The sequence below is a fragment of the Lipomyces japonicus genome, assembly GCF_038497905.1.
Source record: "Lipomyces japonicus strain CBS 7319 unplaced genomic scaffold V1514scaffold_24, whole genome shotgun sequence".
In the NCBI taxonomy this organism is placed as follows: Eukaryota; Fungi; Ascomycota; class Lipomycetes; order Lipomycetales; family Lipomycetaceae; genus Lipomyces; species Lipomyces japonicus.
In genome coordinates, this window is record NW_027117836.1 from 198249 (window position 1) to 216906 (window position 18658).

An 18658-nucleotide genomic window follows, 5' to 3' on the forward strand; every position below is an offset into this window, starting at 1 on the left:
GTGCTTCGTCGTCGAGTACCGCCAGGACCATTTCGTATTCTTTTCCAGTCACTAGTGAGGAAGACACGGCGTCATACCCTTCAACTACGGCAACATCGACAACGTCTTTACTTTGTTCTTTAAAATCAAGCGTGCAGGGTCTACCCGCTGACCTTCATTTGTGCTCAGAATCGGTGTTGGAACGAATGATTGCGCGATACGGTGCTGTTGCATTGGTAAAACAACTTTCACAGGATGTCGCCCTTCGAGACGCGCAACTTTATGACCTGCGGCAATTGCAAGACAAAAAGTTGCGCGCGTTGATGCAGATGTTAAAAATTCGGGGCGTGTCGAAACATGAAATAGATGAGAACTTGCGTGAAATTAAGCAACCAGAATGGCCTTCAATGTCAAACAGGTCGAGCTCAAATGAGACGAAATCCAAATCTAAAGTTGATGACGTACTTGACGCATATACGGACGCATCTTTTGTTAGAAACAAAGAAGACGAAGAAGGTGAAGAGGAAGAGGGAGGTGATGACGATGACGATGACGATGACGATGATGGATATTTAATTTACAGCAGTGATATAGAACACAACGTTAGCGGGACGTTACAATCGAGGGCAATGCACATTTCTAAGCCTTTTACATTTAAACGTACAGTACTTGCCGAAAATAAAAAGGAAAACGATGATAATAATAATAATGATATCAATCACACATCAAAAAAGCAGAAGCCAACATTTCGAATTCCTTTCTTTTGGAAATATGATGACCACGATCAAATTTCACAACAACCAACCACAGATCAGCAAAGAATAAAGAAGCCATTTGCGTCACCTCTTTTCCCCGAGGAGAATTCATTGCCTCCGGTTGTGGTAGGTTATTCACCGAACTCGATGCTTCGGGATAACGTTAACAATTATTTCCGACAATCAACTTCAGCTTTCATTCAGGGTGTACCCAAACGAAAAAAACACGTGGTTAACGCAAAATTTAAAACAGATGGAGATGTTGGTCCTATACGGAATGCAGAATATTCTTCGGATCAGCTTGAGTCAGACTCATCTTCACCGCATGACGATTTGGCAGGTTCGGGTTCTTTTAAAAGTGCGGTTCAGTCTCAAGATGATGACGAAGGAGGGTTTCCATCTGAAGGTTTAAATTCACATTACAAAAACGAAATATCAGAAAATGAAAAATCATCATCATTGCAATCTAGTCATGCAAGCATTGCCAGTTACAACTCAAAACCTGTCGCTCGGCCAGTACTTGTATATCAAGATGACGATAAGGAAAAGATGCCAGCAAGAAAATCTCGGTTTGAAACCGGGTTTTCGTTGCCGTTTAGAAGGCGCTCAAGGTCAAGATCCGAAGAATCGACGAAATCTCACGTTAGTGAGAACATTCCCGAGTGGTTACCAAATTCGATAAAGGATAATAATACTGATAAAATTAGTCATGCTCCAAAAACAACGTCAAATGTTGGTCCGGTGGAAATGGAAAATATTGTTCCTCAAAATATCCAGCCGCCGACCCTTTTGCAAAGTTGGAACGATCACTATCGATCGGAAGACACTTACCTACTGACAGATCGGTTTGGATTCATTTACGATCGCCAACATTATCCAGTTTTGCCACCAACTGAGAGCAACGGTCGGATATTAGATTTAGATAGCTTAGATTTTTTGTTTGATCACGGCGAGTCGGACATTGGCAAGCCTGAACCGGCGCATGTGGCTGATGGTTCCAAAGGTTTGGAAATTAGAGGACGACAAGGTTTACAAATTTCTTCATTAAAGCTGGGCGGCCAACGTTCAAGATCTGCTAATGATGTGTCTGACGTGGCCACAAGTCCTGAACTTTCGGATCCAGTTGATGATATCTCGAGAGAAGACGCACTTGATGCCGTAAAACTTTTACTTTCGCAATTGACCGATCTTCATGATTCCTTACAAAGAGTGCAAAAGGCAAGGTGGGATGAATTTTTTAAAAAGATAAACGTGAACGGCAATGAATCTTCGCCTATGGTTATTGAGAACGGTGAACTTTTCGGGGTTCATGGTCGAGCGCTTAGTTCTAATAAACAAGGCCGTGCTAAATATAAAGAATTCAAGACCCTTGTTCTTGGAGGAATTCCTGTCGTGTATCGGTCCAAACTTTGGAGCGAGTGTTGTGGCGCTGATGGCCTTAAAGTTCCAGGCGTGTACGATGAACTGGTTAATTCTGAGCATGAAATTGAGGCATTGTCTCAGATAGACCTTGATCTGTACCGCACCATGCCTACTAATGTTTTCTTTGGTGGCAAGGGACCGGGAGTGCAAAAGCTGAAACGAGTTTTGCTAGCGTTTAGCAAACGTAATACTGAAATTGGTTATTGTCAAGGAAGTAAGTTTACTAAGAGTAGTGTTTTTTTTTTTAAAAAAAGATATTTTTTTAACAAGAATTCTAGTGAACATGATTGCTGCCATATTGCTGCTAACTCATGCAACTGAAGAAGATGCGTTTTGGTCATTTGCCAGTCTAATTGAAAATATTTTGCCATCGGGTTATTTTAGTCCACCTTTGTTAACTTCTCGTGCTGATCAACGGGTTTTAAAGCAATACTTGCGAGAACTGCAACCAAAGTTATTTGATCATCTGGACTATTTAGGAGTTGATATTGAAGCAATCACGTTTAATTGGTTTCTGAGCTGCTTTACTGATTGCTTGCCTGCGGAAGTATTGTTTCGGATATGGGATGTGTTTATGTGTGTTGAAGGGGAAGTGTAAGTATAATTTTTTTTTCTTTTCAACGTTGATTGTAGTACCTAACTCATGATATAGATATCTTTTCAGGGTTGCATTGGCACTTTTTAGAATATCCACAAAGAGCATCATGGCACTTCGGACTGCTGGCGAAGTGTATAGCTATATGAAAGATATGGCTTCACATTCAATCAGTATCGACGGTCTAATTCGTCTTACTGATTCCTTGCGACATCAGGTCAAATTAGAAGACGTTCTTGCACGACGAGCGCACGAGATTAAAGAACTTGGAGATCAACTCGGGTTTTGATCTTAGAAACAAACCAAAAAAAAAGAGGGGTGGTTAAAAAAAATTTATAACAATTTAACGGTTATTTGTACATACATTTTAACAAACAGGGTTTGTGGTTTGTGGATGGCAGGCAGCTTTTGATGATTTGGAAGTTTTTATATTTTTTTTTTTGGCGTTAACGGGTGTTTTATAGCATACATGATCGATTTATGAATCGGATCATATAATTTGTCAAAATGAGAATATAAATCAAATCAGAATAGTAATCTTATTGTAATACACCCACACAGTAAACGCCGTTTTGCCATAAAGTCAATTTGGGTTCGGAATTGAACTACTGAAGCATGGCAGGATCTTTGCTGCGGATTGCAACCTCCAAATCATTAACCACTTTTAAATTTTTCAGCAGCGGGAAATTTGAAACATGTCGTGATAATTCTGCAAACGTTTTGGCGGCACGAACCGATGACCTTGCGTCCTGTGTGCCAGATTGGATGGCGAGTTGACGTACTAGGTATAGGTACCACGTAAGGCTTCGTAGCAGGTTAGACGTGGCGTGAAATTTTGTGAGCGAACGATAGATTGGCAGTGCGGTGTTGTACGGTTTTAAAACTTCGTTTTCTAGTCGCTGATATGACGCCGTCACGTCTGATAGTGATGCCCTCGTGGTATCGACAATTTCTTCCACAGCCGTCATCTTCGACGCTTGTTGTATTAATTCCGAATGATGCTCAACGGCCTAAAAAATAGTTAATATTTAAATTAAGTTTATGTGTTTGGCATGCACGACAAGTTGCAACCGTAGCAAATTCCAAGAACTGTTCTTTACCTCGCGATGAAGAAGCTTTTCCACTTCTTCCAAATCAAACTGCACTCGCTGCTTGGATGCTTCAAAATCAATCTCAACATCAGATTCATTATTAGTTCCAATAATTAAAGAATTGCAAAACTCAATCGGTGAAAATTCTGGAGATGTGAATAGTTCGTAATCAATGTATTCGTTGTCTGTGTCGGACCCGGCTGGCGGGTCGGCATGTTCATTGTCCATTTTGGACGTTTAACCTCAATTAACCAGTAACAAGATAATTTGCTTTAAATCTTGTTAATAATCTGTGCTTCGAACACTAATATTGACGTTAATTTTTGATTCAGGCAGTTGTGCGAGATGTCGACATTGATAACGGTAGGACTAGTTTAAATTTCAGGGGACTTCCATATTCTTTATCCGCCAGCACTCAGATTCAATTTACATGCATGTACACAATCAAGGTACACTCTCGACAAAAGCAGTCTCCTTCCAATTTCTATCCATAACATGCCACATTTGCTTTATCATATTATTCCGTTTTTTTAGTAAAATTCTAATTTCTTTATTTGGAAAACTACATTACAATACCGTAGTGTCCAAATTATAGTGTCGAAAAGCTCTATTCTTGCCTCGATGTTACCAACAGTTGACAATGCGCTTTTAATTGACTTCAACTGGAACACAAAATTCACTACGACGGCAGTTGCCGCATCATCTTTGTTTGGCTTATCATTGGAATTTAGTTCACTCCATGTATTGATACTTTCCTGCAAAAGAGAATTAGTGTCCGCCGCAGCATCACCATCTTGATCGACAACACCGTCTGTAAAGTTCGTCAGATAGACGCTTTTGCTGGTGCGTCCAGTCCAACAATAGTGTTATCAGTAGTAGCATTATTCACAACCTCGTTGGCAGCAACAGATTGCGAGTGATCATTAGTTGCTGCGTATCAAAAGCTTTGATTCTTCAATCACATTCATCTGGTGATTCGGAAAAAACCATTTATAAAAGTGCTATTCGAATAGATTCTAAACAGCAAGCTCGAAAATAGGTAGGTATTATGTATAAAATTTCCAATACCCCACAACGATAACCAACAAAATCCTCTCATCTATGCTTCCCTTCTTAACCTTTCACTGTAGTAACAATTCTAGTCTAACCTTTAACCAGTCACTCCAAACCCGCTGACTTCTCAGAACATTTAAAATATTCACGTCCACCACATCACCATAAAAACCCAAGCCGAACCCGCGAGCGCAAGGTATTTTTAGTCATGTTATAGCGACACAACGCATACGTAATTGAGCACTAAAACACAACGCCATGTTCCCCTGGCGTAGACGCTAATCAGACTTGGCGGGAGCATCGACTTGCACAGTTTCTTCCTGAGGTGCGGCATCTTCTCCCTCGCAAACCTTAGCTGTTACGCTTTCAACTGAGATCGGATCTTCTTTCGTGTTGACATCAGCGATTGGTTCTTCTTCCGCTTTATCAACCTTAACAGGTTCTCTAAATAATGGCCGTCTGGTTAAGGCAAATTGCACTCTCGACGAGTTTTTCCGTTCTTCCGCATTAAACTTGTTCTTAATTTGCCGCCTGCTTCTTCCCGGAAACGATTGCGCAATAAGACCAAAATCTGTTCCCCAATTACTTAACGCGTCGTAAAATTTTTGAGTTTCAAAAGCACTCCACCGCTCGACCTTTTCCCGTTTAGAATATGATGCACTATTGATCATGCGAGAATGCATGTCCTCTTCAGTCTTATCCTCATCTGCAACTTCGTCTAACGCATCACGTTCATGACGGTCAACATGCAATGAAGATTCATCGACTTGAATAACATTATTGACAAGAACAAGCTTGGGCCTAAAAGCACAACGTTAGGTTTTCATAATAAAATTTACAATTATTTTTTTTTGGTGCCTTACTGGAACCCTGTTTCCAAAATCAAATTTTGCCGTTTCCTTCGTTCGAGATCGGCTTCTTTCTTTTTGGCATTTTCCTCTTTTATCTTTTTCAACCGTTCTTCGTCATTACCGGCTTCAAGTCGAGCCCTGCGTTTCATTTTCTTGTCCTCTTTCTTTCGTTTTTCCAAACGGTGATAAACTTCTGTAGTCCGTCCAATATGAATATCCCGACATAATTCCGCCATGGTCATTTTATCGGCGTCAATGATTCGAGATTCGCTCTGCGGAGGAGTTAGTGATCTCGCACGACGGCCCCTATGAGGCGGCAATGGCACGCCGTCTTCAAAATATGACGAAGATCTGCTCGCAGTTTTTTCGGCCGGCGCATTCGGCGCGTCTGGCAGGTCAGACTCAGGTTCTGGCACAGACACCGGCACAGGCACAAGCACTGGCACAGGCGCAGGCACAGACACAGGCGCAGGCACAGACACTGGTACGGGTACAAATGCAGACACAGACACAGGCTCTGGTGCTGGATCTGATGCTGATACAAGATCTGACGCAGGTGCGGGTTCCGAGACTGGTGTTGAAGGGGGAGGCAGGGTTGACCGCAAGCTCGAAACTTTCGGTATCGGAATTCCAGTGCGTCCAAATGGCATGCTAACCTTTATAATATTTTTTGAGAAATAGTTAAACGGAACTTTATCCAATTACCAAATAATCTGAGCAAGTAAATTTCTTTTCTTCACACACCGGTGCCAACCTTGGTTTTGCTACACAAATAGAATTTACTGATTAAGCAAAAGCGCTTTCGGTTTTGAATTAATTTTCAATTTAAGCTTGGGTTAGGGCACATTACAGCTACCCGGCTCTGGGGGGACATTCCAAGTTCAAGTTCATGACCGTCGTTGATCTGGTTGAAACGGTCCATTGATTATTATTATATTTTAGTTTTAATGTTTTGAAAGACAGATTGCTTGATTAAATCATGTTTTCACAATTGGTCAAACTTCAGATTCGAACAGGTGCCCACTCACTTCGGTGCAATTCTGCCTCGACCCGTTTCATGACATCGAGATTTCGCTGTTATTATCAGAGAGATGGAATTGCAAGTAAAATATTATTTCGCACGAGCCAGGCAAGGCAATATCACCCCAATGGAATACCTGTTTCGGATTTATTTATGCGTTGTATGTAATGTGGGCAGAGTCTGAGCGAAGATACTGATACGAATCCTTTTTAATTTTGCAGCGTACAAGTTTATTTATGCGGTTCTTTTTAACGGACTAGCAATAGTCGTTTTTTTGGGCCTTGTTCCGCGAGGAATTGCCATATACTCTGGAAGTGTTATTGATCCTTCGCCGTCAGAATGGAAATTTTCTTGGAAAAACATATACAGCATATGCGTTTATTCTGAAGAGAATGATAGCCCGGTTGACAAAATTCTTGCCGAGTATAAACGATTGCTGGTTTTAATTTTTAAATCTGAAGGATTTTTGGTGACAAAGGAAAACGTGCTTGACTTTAAACCCCCACCATTCGATAACAAAAGTGAAGAATTTAGAGAGGCGTTGGCAAAAATTTATGCAAAGATTGGAGCGAAACTTATTCTATTGGGCGAAAATGACCAAGCAGATGTGATTATTCACAAAGGCTTTGAAGTTTACAACGGATTTGGAAGAGGCACGGCTGCGTCGTACAGGTCCCTAGCCGAGATAGCCAGTGCGAAAGAGGACACGAGCCAGGCTGAGCTTTATTTGAAATCGGCTGTTATTGCGTCGTATGATCCTGCAGTTTTGAAATTGCGAGAAATTAAAACGATTGCGGATGGGTTGAACTCAGTCAACGATCTGTTGGTAATTCCTTTGCGTTCAAATCCCACGACTGAACAGGTTAATGCAATTACTGATCTCGGGTTATTCTACTTCAAAACAAAGCAGTATGCGCCAGCACTAAAAGCATTTGTATCATGCTGCAGGGTTTTTTATCAAAATGAAGGCTTAACGCATAACGACAAGATTTACAAAGAGCTCAGGCCGGAACTATCAACCGGGAGCGCTTTGAAATACTACACGTCAAGAGCACTTTGGGGACTGGGCCTGCAAGAGGAAGCTATTGAGTGGGCAAGATTGGCGTATGACGATGCCTTGATAAACGTTCTCTATGACAACGAGAGTGCAAAAAGTGCGAAGATCTGCCTGCAGAGCATCGCGACCATGAACGAGGTAAGACCTTGGAAATTGCATCAGACGAATGAACGTGAGAACTGACTGCATCTTTTAACCTTTACAGAACCTCGGCCGAGACAAAGAAGCCAAGCTGGCAAATGAAGAAGCAAAACGTATACAACCTGTACCGAAAAATCATCGCTCGTTGTTGTCCGGATATTCGCTTTAGTCGTTTGATAGTAATATACATTGTAACGTCTACAAGCAATTTAATAAAAAAAATTTTTATTTTTTGTATGTACAAGGATGTTGTGTTATGTAGCCAAAAGCGAACACGTTTACCATGAAGCTTTCTTAACGCCTGGGATATTTCCCTTAAGAGCATTCATTCTCAAGGCATACTGATTGCAAAATTGTTAGCCAACATTGTCTAAACAATCTTTACTATCCAACGACAATAAACCACATACCCGAGACATTCTGAAATTGCTAATGATGGCTCGACCTTTGCCAGACTCGATACATCTGTTCCGAACTTGAGTTGATGACGTGTACCTGGGCAGTTCCGCCAATTTTAAATGAGCCTGCACCCGCACCCTGTAGGGCAAGGTGGTGTTCTTGACAATAAAACCGAGCGCTCGCCTCAATGGCTCGTACTGCGCAACCAGCTGACGCTTAGCATGATCACCAAGAATCTTGCTGTTCACAAAGCACAGCGGCGCTGGCACTCGAGGTCTGATGGCGGTCATTGGTCTGCTGTGGTCGGTTGGTGTTAGTTATCGAAGTCGCATTATTGAATTCCAATAATCCATAAATTCAGATGCGTGTTACCCGGACGTCACGCATAGTTGAGCACGAACGCGTACATGTGAGCCCGGGTGGATTTTTTTGTCGCCATCCCGCCTCATCGCGCCTATCCTGGGGAACGGCAACGAATGCGCGCGATTGTGATTTACTTGGGCGCTGTCTTGGTTTCGGGCACCAGAATATGGCAAAGCAAAAATAATAATAATTCAGCATTGATGCACATTGCAACAAGGAAACAGTGACGACAGTCTTTCACCTAATTTCCTCCGTTTGCATCACTTAATCGAGGAGCCCAGCTTATTTTTACGAGTGCTTTGTTTGATTTATAAGTTATCTTTAGTTATTTGGTTTGACTCGACTCGTGTACTTGTGTGCGTTACCGGCAGCATCACACTCTAACATCAGCGGCAATGGAAATGTCCGAGTTTCTCATTGCTATCCACGACTTTACTCGCCGCACTGCCGACGAGATTACGCTTCGCAAAGGTGACCATATAGAGGTGCTAGAGACTGATGAAGGGTTTAGCGATGGTTGGTACATGGTAAGACCATGCCTACCAAGTTCAACTTTTTTTTTTGGCTTCTAACATGAGGAATCTTTAGGGACGAAATTTATCCACAGACGAGTCTGGCTTATTTCCGCATGTATATACTGCTTCAACTGAGCCTCCTATTAGTGCGACTTTGAATTCCAACTCGCCAGAGCAAACTTCGTCGACGCACACGTCACCAGAAATAATTCAGACTCACTACAGTGATTCCCAGCACACCAACCAGGAACAACGGCAGTCACAATCTTCTCAGCACTCACGTCAACCACAACAACACTCTACCATATATGAAGCATTCGATGATATTGAAAACGCGCTTTCTGGACTGGGTCCTATTCCACAAGAACAAGAAGAGGATGATGATGATCATGACGAAGTTGAAGAGGAAGTTGGCGACGAATTGGGGTTCGTTCCATCATGGTCTGCGTTTGACGTGGCCCAGTACATGCGCAAGACCGGATTTGAATCTCAAGTGTGTGATAAATTTATTGAACATAAAATTACCGGTAATATTTTGCTTGAACTAGAACTTTCGCATTTAAAAGAATTGGAAATTGCCAGTTTTGGAACCCGGTTTGAACTGAACAAAGAGATTGAAAGGTACCGAATTTTTTTTTTTTTTTTTTTTTGGACTGGCGGGTTTATTAATAATTTTAGACTCCGTCAAGCTACTCAAGCTGCATCTCAACTGAAACAACAACATCAACAACAACAGCAACAACAGCAGCAACAGCAGCAACAGCAGCAACAGCAGCAACAGCAGCAACAGCAACAACAGCAACAACAACAAGCAAAATCGCAGACTCCAAGAGCAGTTTCATACAGTAATGCTACAACAAATTCACACAAGCATCATTCAGTTCAACCACTTGGCCCAGATGGTCGCGTGATTTCAGGTCGAGAGTCGATTGGTCATGAACGACAGAGGTCTAGATCTCTTGATATTCAACAAGAGTTTGGACACAAGCAATCTATTCCTTCATTTGATAAAAATTGGCAATTACCGCAATCTCCAAAATCATCTGAATCGTTTGTGGCTAGTGAAGTTTCACCATTGGTACCTTCATATCGAGCTTCGGTTTCGACTACAAGCGAAGCGACCGAACCAGAAGGCCAATTCAACGAAGGAGCTGAAATTCCTACGTTCTCTTCTGAGGGATACTCCAGGGAATCATTAATATCGAACGAGTCATCCTTTGAAGAATTTGCTAAACAAAAATCAGCCTCGATTGAGCTGCGGCATTCTTATTTTGGCGACACTAACGTTCGGCGATATCACAGTGCCGAAACAAGCTCTGGAACCGTTATTGGACCTCTAAATCTTGAAATTTCTCCAAAGTCGGATCGTCGGGTAAGCGTGCTTCCCCCAAATGGTAACCTGAACGGCCAGTCAAGAAGCAGTGTTCTTTTTCGCGGCAACAATAGTCAGTCATTGTCAGAAGCCGATTCTAGCGTACCAATCATTTCAGAGGTGCCGAGAACTTTCAACGACATAAATACTTTGGATCCGCTTACATTGAAAGGACGTATTTCTGGGCATCAAACATCTGGTGACCCAAAGAGGACAATAACTGAGCCTGTTAACAGATTGTCAAACTCGAGTCCTGTTAGCAGGCGGTCTACCACGAGCGTATCTACGGCGACTGCTGTCCAGAATTCATTTGCGTCCTCGACATTTAAACCGAAAAAGCAAATCAAGCAAAACACGTCTGCTTTCCAGGAAGGAATTCAACAGATCACACCAACTGAATCAGCTGCCAACGCAGACAATTCTGGTTGGATGTCGAAACGGGGAAGTGGTGGTGTTGGTACATGGAGAACAAGATATTTTGTTTTACATGGTACCCGACTTTCTTATTTTTCTTCGAAGACTGACAGTCGAGAAAAGGGATTGATCGATATTACAGCTCATCGGGTGGTGCCGATAAAGGCTAACGAGGACAAGTTGGTTGCTCTTTATGCTGCGTCGACTGGATCAGGCCGGTATTGCTTTAAATTAATACCGCCGGCTCCCGGATCTCGCAAAGGCGTTACGTTTACTGAACCTCGCGTGCATTATTTTGCTGTGGATACCAGGGAGGATTTGAGATCGTGGATGAGTGCTCTCATGCGGGCCACGATTGACAGAGACGATAGCGTGCCTGTTGTTTCTTCGTGCACTACACCGACGGTTTCGTTAGCTCGAGCTAGAGAATTGGACGCGTTGGCAAGAGAAGCCAGAGCAGAAGAACTTCGGATGGCGGGACCACGAGATGGAGCCGAGTCTATTTCAACAGTGTCAACGCCAGACCTGTCAATATCAAGAGACTCAGAAAATAGTGAACCTCAGAGCGAGTCCATACACGACAATATTACTGGCTTGCGAGGATTGTCACTATCCGAAGGTGGCAAAATAAACATAGAACAACATTGATTTAATTTAATTATTGTTTTTTTTTTCTTTATGTTATTTATTTAAATCTGGGCGCTTTTTATATTTGATCAGATGTATGTTCGCTTTTAAATGAGGATGTGCGGTGTATTATTATGTTCACATTGTTAGTTGTTGTATATTAGGATTGTAGCGCACTTTGCTGTTGTTTTTACTGGGACACGGATATATATTAATTAGATAATCGCTATCTATTGTTATTATTTACATGTTAAAATCCAATATTATTATGCCTTAACAGGCTCTTGTCTATAAAGCAGTATATGCTTGTCATTGTTGATTTATCACCTCAATTATCAACGTTCTCTTCCTGTTGATTTGCTCTCATGCTTACTCATCTTGATCAGACTTTACCAGGACGTCAACCTTTTCGGAAACCGGTTCGGACAATAGGTAACCCAAATTTGTGAATTGCTCGTTTAAAAATTTAACATCATCAGTAAGCATGGTGGCATGAATCAAATGTTCAAAATTTTTATCCCACACGTCCTGCCTTGCATTGTTTAACTCGTTTTCAGCATTTACTAACGAATTCCAAACCTCATGAACTTTTCCAAAGTCACGCTCCCGTGCGTAATGAATTAACGCGATGCGATACGAAACAATCGAGGGCTTGATAGCTTGCGCATTAATGCCGTTCCATATGGTATCAAAAATGTCATGCCGTTGCCATACGTCTCGCACTCGGGTTAGTAACGTATTAAACACTGCCGGATGGATGCCGTCATGATGCTGCGCCCGGCCGTATAATGATTGAGTAAATTCCGACAAGGTGAAAATTTGTGCCGTGGACGGGGTCGGATACCGGATAAAGAATTGGTTTAAAAATTCAAGGTAAACCGTGACCGTGGCCGGGTTTTTCGCCTGGCCTAAATATTTTTGAATCGATGACATGATGGCCCGTTCTGGAACGCCCTGTTTGAACGAGTGGTTAATGTATTTTGCCATCGGGTGAGATCCTATCTTGAATTGCTGTTCTATGGCCAAATTAAAAAACCGGGTCGCGATTAGCAGGTCTTCACTGTTGGCCAAGATTTCGTTAACAAGTCGAAAAGTTTGATTGCATAACAGGTTTTTGTCATTAATGATATCCCACATCTGAACTGCTCCGTTGATATCATTCAGATGGGCACGCGCATATCCAATGGCTGAATACACAATAGCCGATGGCTGGTGTTCGGTCTTGAGGTATGCTGAAAATAATTCCTCGCATTTCTTCAACTGATCACGCGCGTTTTTATCATCGATGTGAAGTGATGAATACAGATCAATCATGGCAGCGTATGACAAGTTTAAATCAAACGATTGATTTTTCAACCAATTCCATAAATCGATTGCCATCTCGTACTGTTTTAAATCTCGCAATGAACTAATAAGGTACAGCGCTGATCTATCAGAAACCGCGAGTTGCAAATTTTTCATGTCTTGGATCAGTTGGCTCAGGTACGACACGTATTTTTGAGCTTCAAGGTTTGTCTTTTCGATTCCCTGTTGGACATCGCTATCTTGCACGTTAAAGATCTCTTTGCGAATGGCGGCAAGAATGACGTTGGTCAGGAGCGTAACCTGTGCCCGGCTTAATTTTTGTTTCGCCTCCGCATACAAGACCCAAGCAGCACGCAAATTACCTAATTTTAACGCTTCAATAAAATCCGTAACCTAGATTGTTCATGTGAAATTAGTACATTATACCTAAAAAAAAAAAAAGACGAAAATGTATACCTCGTTTTGTGATTTCTGGTCAGGACTAATGCGCGAAGTTGTGTTGAGCAAGGCAGGCTCATCGTTAAATACCGGTTTCAGTCTTGACGACTTATTCGTGGTTCGAACTTTCCGATTATCTTTGCTTGCATAATTTTTATATTGATTGCCTGATTTTTCTTTTTCATTATATGGCACTTTTCGTCCGGTTGCAAGTCGTTGTGATAAATCTTGATGCTCTGAACTTGAATAATGTTTGGTTCGAACACCGGCAGGCAAGCATTGTCTTCTTAAAGCCAATCCAGAATTTCGCAAATTTGACCAACAAGCCCGTATCGTCATGATGTAACAATATATATTAGCTGAACAATGATCACAAGGTCTTAATTTTAACCATTTTTCTAATATTTAAATTTAAATTTACCGATATATTATTTTTTAATGGACGTGCGGCTGGCAAAATTTTAGACTTTAATCTAATTTTTTTTTTTCGTTTCGTCCAAGCCGAGCTCGAGCTTTCTGTTTTGATGAGACTTGAAGATACAGATTAAATCTTGAACAGAAAAAAATACGTATCGGCGGAAATTCGAAACTTTTAAGGAAAAAAAAAATGAGTGACATAGAAATTACTGGCAGTGCCGCAATTGATAATACGCAAGAGGTACTGCAAACTGGTACGAAACGGACCAGATCAACCTATCGACAAAACCAGAGTGAGAAACGGCAAGAGCTAAAGCAAGTCGTGTTTGATGAGACTGCTGGCACGGATGACAATATTAAATTGCCAAAGGTAAATTTAATTTTTTTTTTTTTCGCATTTTCAACATGAATGAGGACTATATAATAAACACGGTGGCTAGAAAAAATATTACCGACAGAGAGCACATTCAAACCCGTTCTCAGATCATCTGCTGGAGTAGTAAGTTGTATTTTTGTGATTGCTAGTTTTACAAAAAATTAATATTTATATTTCAAATTTGCATAGTCCCAAGAGCCCACAAGATATGAACTGGTCAAGACTCTATCCTGCGCTAATCAAGCCAAAATCAGAGATCGCAGCAGGTGAAGAGGTATCGCGCAAGGTTGAAATCGCAGACATTGGTTGCGGGTTTGGTGGCCTGCTTGTATCCCTTGCTGCAGAATTTTCAGAAACACTAATTCTTGGCATGGAAATTCGGGTTCAGGTTACTCAGTATGTCGAGGATCGAATTATTGCATTGCGACAACAATCCGCAAAAGAACGAACGTATAATAACATTGCGGTCTTGCGTGCCAACGCCATGAAATTCTTGCCCAATTTTTTCGAAAAGGGTCAACTATCGAAATTGTTTTTTTGCTTTCCGGATCCACATTTTAAGGCAAGAAAACATAAGGCCAGGATTGTCACGTCAACGTTGGCATCAGAATATGCATACATCCTGCGACCGGGCGGCGTCGTTTATACAATAACTGACGTGAAAGATCTTCATGAATGGATGGTGCTGCATCTTGAAGCACATCCACTATTTAAACGACTATCAAAAGAATGGGAAGAGCAAGATGCTTGCGTGCGGATAATGACGACCGATACTGAAGAAGGTAAAAAAGTGGAACGAAATAAGGGTGACAAATTCGTGGCATGTTTTGAGAGACTTGACACGCCATAAGATCCATTCATTATCCAGTTATTTACATCCATAAATCATACTAATCATCCTAATCATAATAAAAACATCCAATACCGCCTTTTTTTTCCCCCTGTGTTTGGCTAGCAATTTTTGCCTATTTAATAACCATGCCTAATTCTGCGAGATCAAGTTTGTTGATACTTGGATGGTCATGATAATATGCAGCAAGCGGTTTCATATTTTGATGATGCAAAACGCCATGACTTGTAAAGTTTAACATGCCCATGCCCCTAATTGCAACCCTGAGCAAAACAGATGCAGAAAACATGGAATTTTTTTGGCCATCAGAATTTTTATACCCGATATTACTAGTATCTGCTTGATATAGTTTCAAAACCTTGATTGAGCTTTTGACAAGATTGAGCATGACCACGCAGGTTACAAAGATTGCCGAATCAGCTTGCAAGCCACCGATCGCAAACACAAACCCATCAGCTCGTGCATGCAAAGAACAGATTGCAAAATCAGTGAATTGGCATTCGTCACGTCGACGCTTGCAACCGGCACTGTTAAGGATCCGTTGTTCAAATGCGCTGCTTAGGATGGCATCGACTTCGACAACATATAATGCGGCATGTTCCACAAATGATTGATAAACAACATCACACTGAGGGATCAGGCGCCAGCATTTGCGCACGTTGCCAGCTAACCGTGGCCTGGCGCACGCATCCTGCGCGTAGTATAAAAACAGCCTGGTTTTCAATCCTACAGCCGTGACGCCAAATCGATCAAACTGATCGAAGCACACGTGCGTGGAATTAATATCAGCAAATTCACCGATTCCGGCACTGGCAAGGACAATTTCTGCAGACGAAATTCGAAATTCAATTGTTTCCCGTCCCTGCGCTGGCAAACCCGGTTCACCCGCATTGTCATCATTGTCACATCGGTGTAAGACTTGCACGATGCAATTTCGTGCCATTGACCATGAAGAATGTGCATTCAAAATAGGCAAATCTGCCATTTCGTGCAAATGTGCAAACAAAACCTTGACGTTATCATACTTTATCCTTTTCGTGGTTGAATCCACACGCCAAAGAAATACGGCACCGGCAGGAATGGTGGTCTGTGCCGGTTCGTGGCAAACATCGATTGGTGGTTGATAAATCGTGATCAAGCGCGACGGGCAAACGGCAGTGCAGCCTATAATAATGTGATGAAGTAGTCTTTTTTCCGGATCAACGTGCTGGATCGATAGTGGTTTTAGTTGATCTCGCACGGATGCGATCGCATGAGCGCTTGAATCAGACAACTGGCAGCTAAGCAACCTGGCCGACAATTTATGGCAAGATCTGGCATGTCTGCGCGGATCATCGAGAGACCTACTAAAAATAAATTTCATTGATGCCGGTTAGCGAATTCCATGTTGTTTGTTTGTTTGTTTGTTTGTTGACGTTGGAACAAAGTCGAGTCCGACGTGTTATCAGAGCACGCTGATTGTTAAGGCTGATAAATACGCGCAGAACGCGAGTATTTGAGAACCGATAAGCGGGCCAATCAAGCTAATCCAGATTGGGCTGGGAACTAAACCGGGTACGGCAATTTGCCTGTTACGCAAATTAGCCAGTGGAAGTGAGCGACTGGCAACATCGCCGTCGCTCACTTCACCATTTCCGCTTTTTCTGCTGCTCCCTCCCTGGCCCCTTAGCATTTGCAACGTTTTGGAACCAGCTTTATCTTTAATCAACCATCAACCAGAGTACTGAATTTTACAATGGCCAACGGGTATGTGGGGTGTTTTTTTTTTATGTTGCAGGTGCATGAATGCTGGCTTGGTTTTGCGTTTCTTATCGTTTGTTGGAATTGGGTTATTATTGATTGCAACGCCGGGTATTCAATTTCAGCTTGATACCCATGTACATGAGCAGTCATGCAAATAAATATAAAGTGATGGAACCTAAGTCAGTCAGTAGTCAGTCAATTATCCGGCCAGCATATCATTGTCCTCAAGAGTGTTTTTTTTTGGTGAATGAGTGGAACATTGTGAGATCTAATGATTGTGGTTTAGATTGGAAGTCCTTTATGTTCTCGCCGCTATTGTCGGTCTTTCTCTTGCCTCTTGGTTCTTCACTCCGAAGGGTGACAACCAGACGTAAGTTTTATGTTTCGAGTCAGTTTAAAATGATCACGATTGGGTCGTTAACGCGTGTCATTTATTTAGCGTCTGGAGGAGCAGCATCATTTTGACCTTGGCTCTGTGCTATGTCATGTAAGTTCTTGTTTTATTTATTGGAATTTTTTTTTCTGTTTTGTCACAAATCACTAATTTATCGTATCTAGGTGGGCTCTTACTTACTTGAGTAAGTTTTTTTATAAAAATAACAAATCATAAATTCGTTCACGTGTTGAGCTAACTTTTGTTACTTAGGTCAACTTCACCCTCTTATTCAACCTATGAGATCCGACCTTCGACCTGAGTTTGCTGAGGGATATGGCGAATACTATGGCGATGAATAAACAAGAGAAATAGAATAAGAATTTTTTTTTAAAAAAAAAAACCTTCACTGTCAAATTTCTATATATTTTTTTTTTTTTTTTGTTTTCCATTGCATTTGGTTATTTTAAATGTTCGTCATTATAGCAACGTGTTCACTGTCTTTTTTTTTACGAGCCTTTACTCAAATTTTTCTTTCTCTTTGTTTTCCTTGGGTTGTCATTTAAATTCTAGTGGTTTTTTAAAACATTTTCATTTTTTATTTTTAATTGTGTTGACAGGAGTGGTTTCGGTTATTTTTTTTTTTTTTAAGTTGGTAGAGAAAATAGCTTTGATGCAAGGCGCATGTTAATGAAATTTATTCTTTTTTTATATTCAATCATAAAGTTGTTATAGAATATTGATGACAAGGATGCAGTATTAATTGTAACACCCTACTTTCATTCCGAAACTAAAAACCGCAGTTTTACCCATAATATTATATTTATATAAATCAAACCTAGTATAATAACACATGCCTAATGAAATAATATTACAGTCAATCATTAATCATTTTTGGCCAAAATTTGGCTAGCTTGCTCACCGGTAAAGTGGTACCAAAGTTTGCAATCGGGGGTTTAGCCCTTTGGCGCTTCGAGTTGGCCTCGTTAGCCTCGTTAGCCTATTGAGTTCTTTGATCTCACCAGTTAGAAGCGTTAGTTGATAGCTATTTGCTGTTTTACAGACTTCAAAATTGGTACTGGGGACCTTCTTCGGTGCTTAGCCACCCGATATTTGATTACAGTCGACTGCGAAATGGCCTTGGCGGGAAGTCTGGGACGTCTGAGAAACCCAAGGTTTGAGCGTACTGTTGGCGTCCGTAACTTCTCATCAAACTTCGAAATCACGGCTTCCTGATTAAATAGGACTAGGTCAGACCCTTGGAAGCCACAGTCGACGTTTTGTTGCGTAAAAGCTGTTATTGCAGACAGCCCGAAACGCAGAGAAAAATGCTCATCCTTGGTTATGTGCGTGATGTGGTGGTGTCGGACATGGTATCGCTACCATGTGACGAAAAGGAAGGAAGGTTCTTATTATTTTGGTTTCCACAGTCCCAGGCCTGCCACTGGGGGAGAAGGGAACAAACGGACAATCCGCACGCAAGTCCTCATGGCCTCACCTG

The 18658-nt window shown here is 41.6% G+C and overlaps 10 protein-coding genes across 10 annotated transcripts; 5 read left to right on the forward strand and 5 right to left on the reverse strand.

The window, feature by feature from the left end:
• The first annotated feature begins 520 nt into the window (after positions 1–520).
• On the forward strand, positions 521–3288 carry V1514DRAFT_332575 (rab-GTPase-TBC domain-containing protein). Its single transcript, XM_066927874.1, has 3 exons — positions 521–2370; positions 2435–2750; positions 2809–3288. Exons 1-3 carry the CDS (start codon positions 609–611, stop codon positions 3038–3040), a joined length of 2310 nt encoding a protein of 769 aa, XP_066782888.1. The 5' UTR covers positions 521–608; the 3' UTR covers positions 3041–3288.
• V1514DRAFT_332577 (Golgi transport complex subunit 5-domain-containing protein) lies at positions 2958–4210 on the reverse strand. The gene is made up of 3 exons (XM_066927875.1): positions 3852–4210; positions 3116–3761; positions 2958–3041 (listed from the first exon to the last, which is right to left on the reverse strand). The coding sequence occupies exons 1-2, from the start codon at positions 4068–4070 to the stop codon at positions 3357–3359; spliced, it is 624 nt and encodes a 207-aa protein (XP_066782889.1). The 5' UTR covers positions 4071–4210; the 3' UTR covers positions 2958–3041; positions 3116–3356.
• A 963-nt stretch (positions 4211–5173) lies between these two features.
• Positions 5174–6396, reverse strand: V1514DRAFT_281932 (uncharacterized protein; the record flags this gene model as incomplete). The annotated part of the gene is made up of 2 exons (XM_066925086.1): positions 5174–5696; positions 5759–6396. The coding sequence occupies 2 exons, from the start codon at positions 6394–6396 to the stop codon at positions 5174–5176; spliced, it is 1161 nt and encodes a 386-aa protein (XP_066782890.1).
• Positions 6397–6646: 250 nt separating this feature from the next.
• On the forward strand, positions 6647–8254 carry V1514DRAFT_332580 (uncharacterized protein). The gene is made up of 3 exons (XM_066927876.1): positions 6647–6927; positions 6989–7962; positions 8030–8254. Exons 1-3 carry the CDS (start codon positions 6726–6728, stop codon positions 8132–8134), a joined length of 1281 nt encoding a protein of 426 aa, XP_066782891.1. The 5' UTR covers positions 6647–6725; the 3' UTR covers positions 8135–8254.
• Positions 8175–8674, reverse strand: V1514DRAFT_295130 (mitochondrial 37S ribosomal protein uS14m). Its single transcript, XM_066925410.1, has 2 exons — positions 8376–8674; positions 8175–8306 (listed from the first exon to the last, which is right to left on the reverse strand). The coding sequence occupies exons 1-2, from the start codon at positions 8652–8654 to the stop codon at positions 8244–8246; spliced, it is 342 nt and encodes a 113-aa protein (XP_066782892.1). The 5' UTR covers positions 8655–8674; the 3' UTR covers positions 8175–8243.
• Positions 8675–9128: 454 nt separating this feature from the next.
• On the forward strand, positions 9129–11676 carry V1514DRAFT_281750 (uncharacterized protein; the record flags this gene model as incomplete). The annotated part of the gene is made up of 5 exons (XM_066925079.1): positions 9129–9254; positions 9316–9388; positions 9446–9863; positions 10197–10716; positions 10825–11676. The coding sequence occupies 5 exons, from the start codon at positions 9129–9131 to the stop codon at positions 11674–11676; spliced, it is 1989 nt and encodes a 662-aa protein (XP_066782893.1).
• A 169-nt stretch (positions 11677–11845) lies between these two features.
• Positions 11846–13942, reverse strand: V1514DRAFT_352839 (uncharacterized protein). The gene is made up of 2 exons (XM_066929517.1): positions 13417–13942; positions 11846–13353 (listed from the first exon to the last, which is right to left on the reverse strand). The coding sequence occupies exons 1-2, from the start codon at positions 13735–13737 to the stop codon at positions 12025–12027; spliced, it is 1650 nt and encodes a 549-aa protein (XP_066782894.1). The 5' UTR covers positions 13738–13942; the 3' UTR covers positions 11846–12024.
• Positions 13899–15128, forward strand: V1514DRAFT_368259 (putative methyltransferase-domain-containing protein). Its single transcript, XM_066929900.1, has 3 exons — positions 13899–14185; positions 14256–14314; positions 14381–15128. The coding sequence occupies exons 1-3, from the start codon at positions 14006–14008 to the stop codon at positions 15039–15041; spliced, it is 900 nt and encodes a 299-aa protein (XP_066782895.1). The 5' UTR covers positions 13899–14005; the 3' UTR covers positions 15042–15128.
• A 28-nt stretch (positions 15129–15156) lies between these two features.
• On the reverse strand, positions 15157–16713 carry V1514DRAFT_320601 (uncharacterized protein; the record flags this gene model as incomplete). The annotated part of the gene is made up of 2 exons (XM_066926009.1): positions 15157–16384; positions 16520–16713. 2 exons carry the CDS (start codon positions 16711–16713, stop codon positions 15157–15159), a joined length of 1422 nt encoding a protein of 473 aa, XP_066782896.1.
• Positions 16608–17914, forward strand: V1514DRAFT_332593 (ATP synthase subunit H-domain-containing protein). Its single transcript, XM_066927877.1, has 5 exons — positions 16608–16787; positions 17071–17154; positions 17224–17271; positions 17343–17362; positions 17431–17914. Exons 1-5 carry the CDS (start codon positions 16777–16779, stop codon positions 17517–17519), a joined length of 252 nt encoding a protein of 83 aa, XP_066782897.1. The 5' UTR covers positions 16608–16776; the 3' UTR covers positions 17520–17914.
• The last annotated feature ends 744 nt before the right edge of the window (positions 17915–18658 follow it).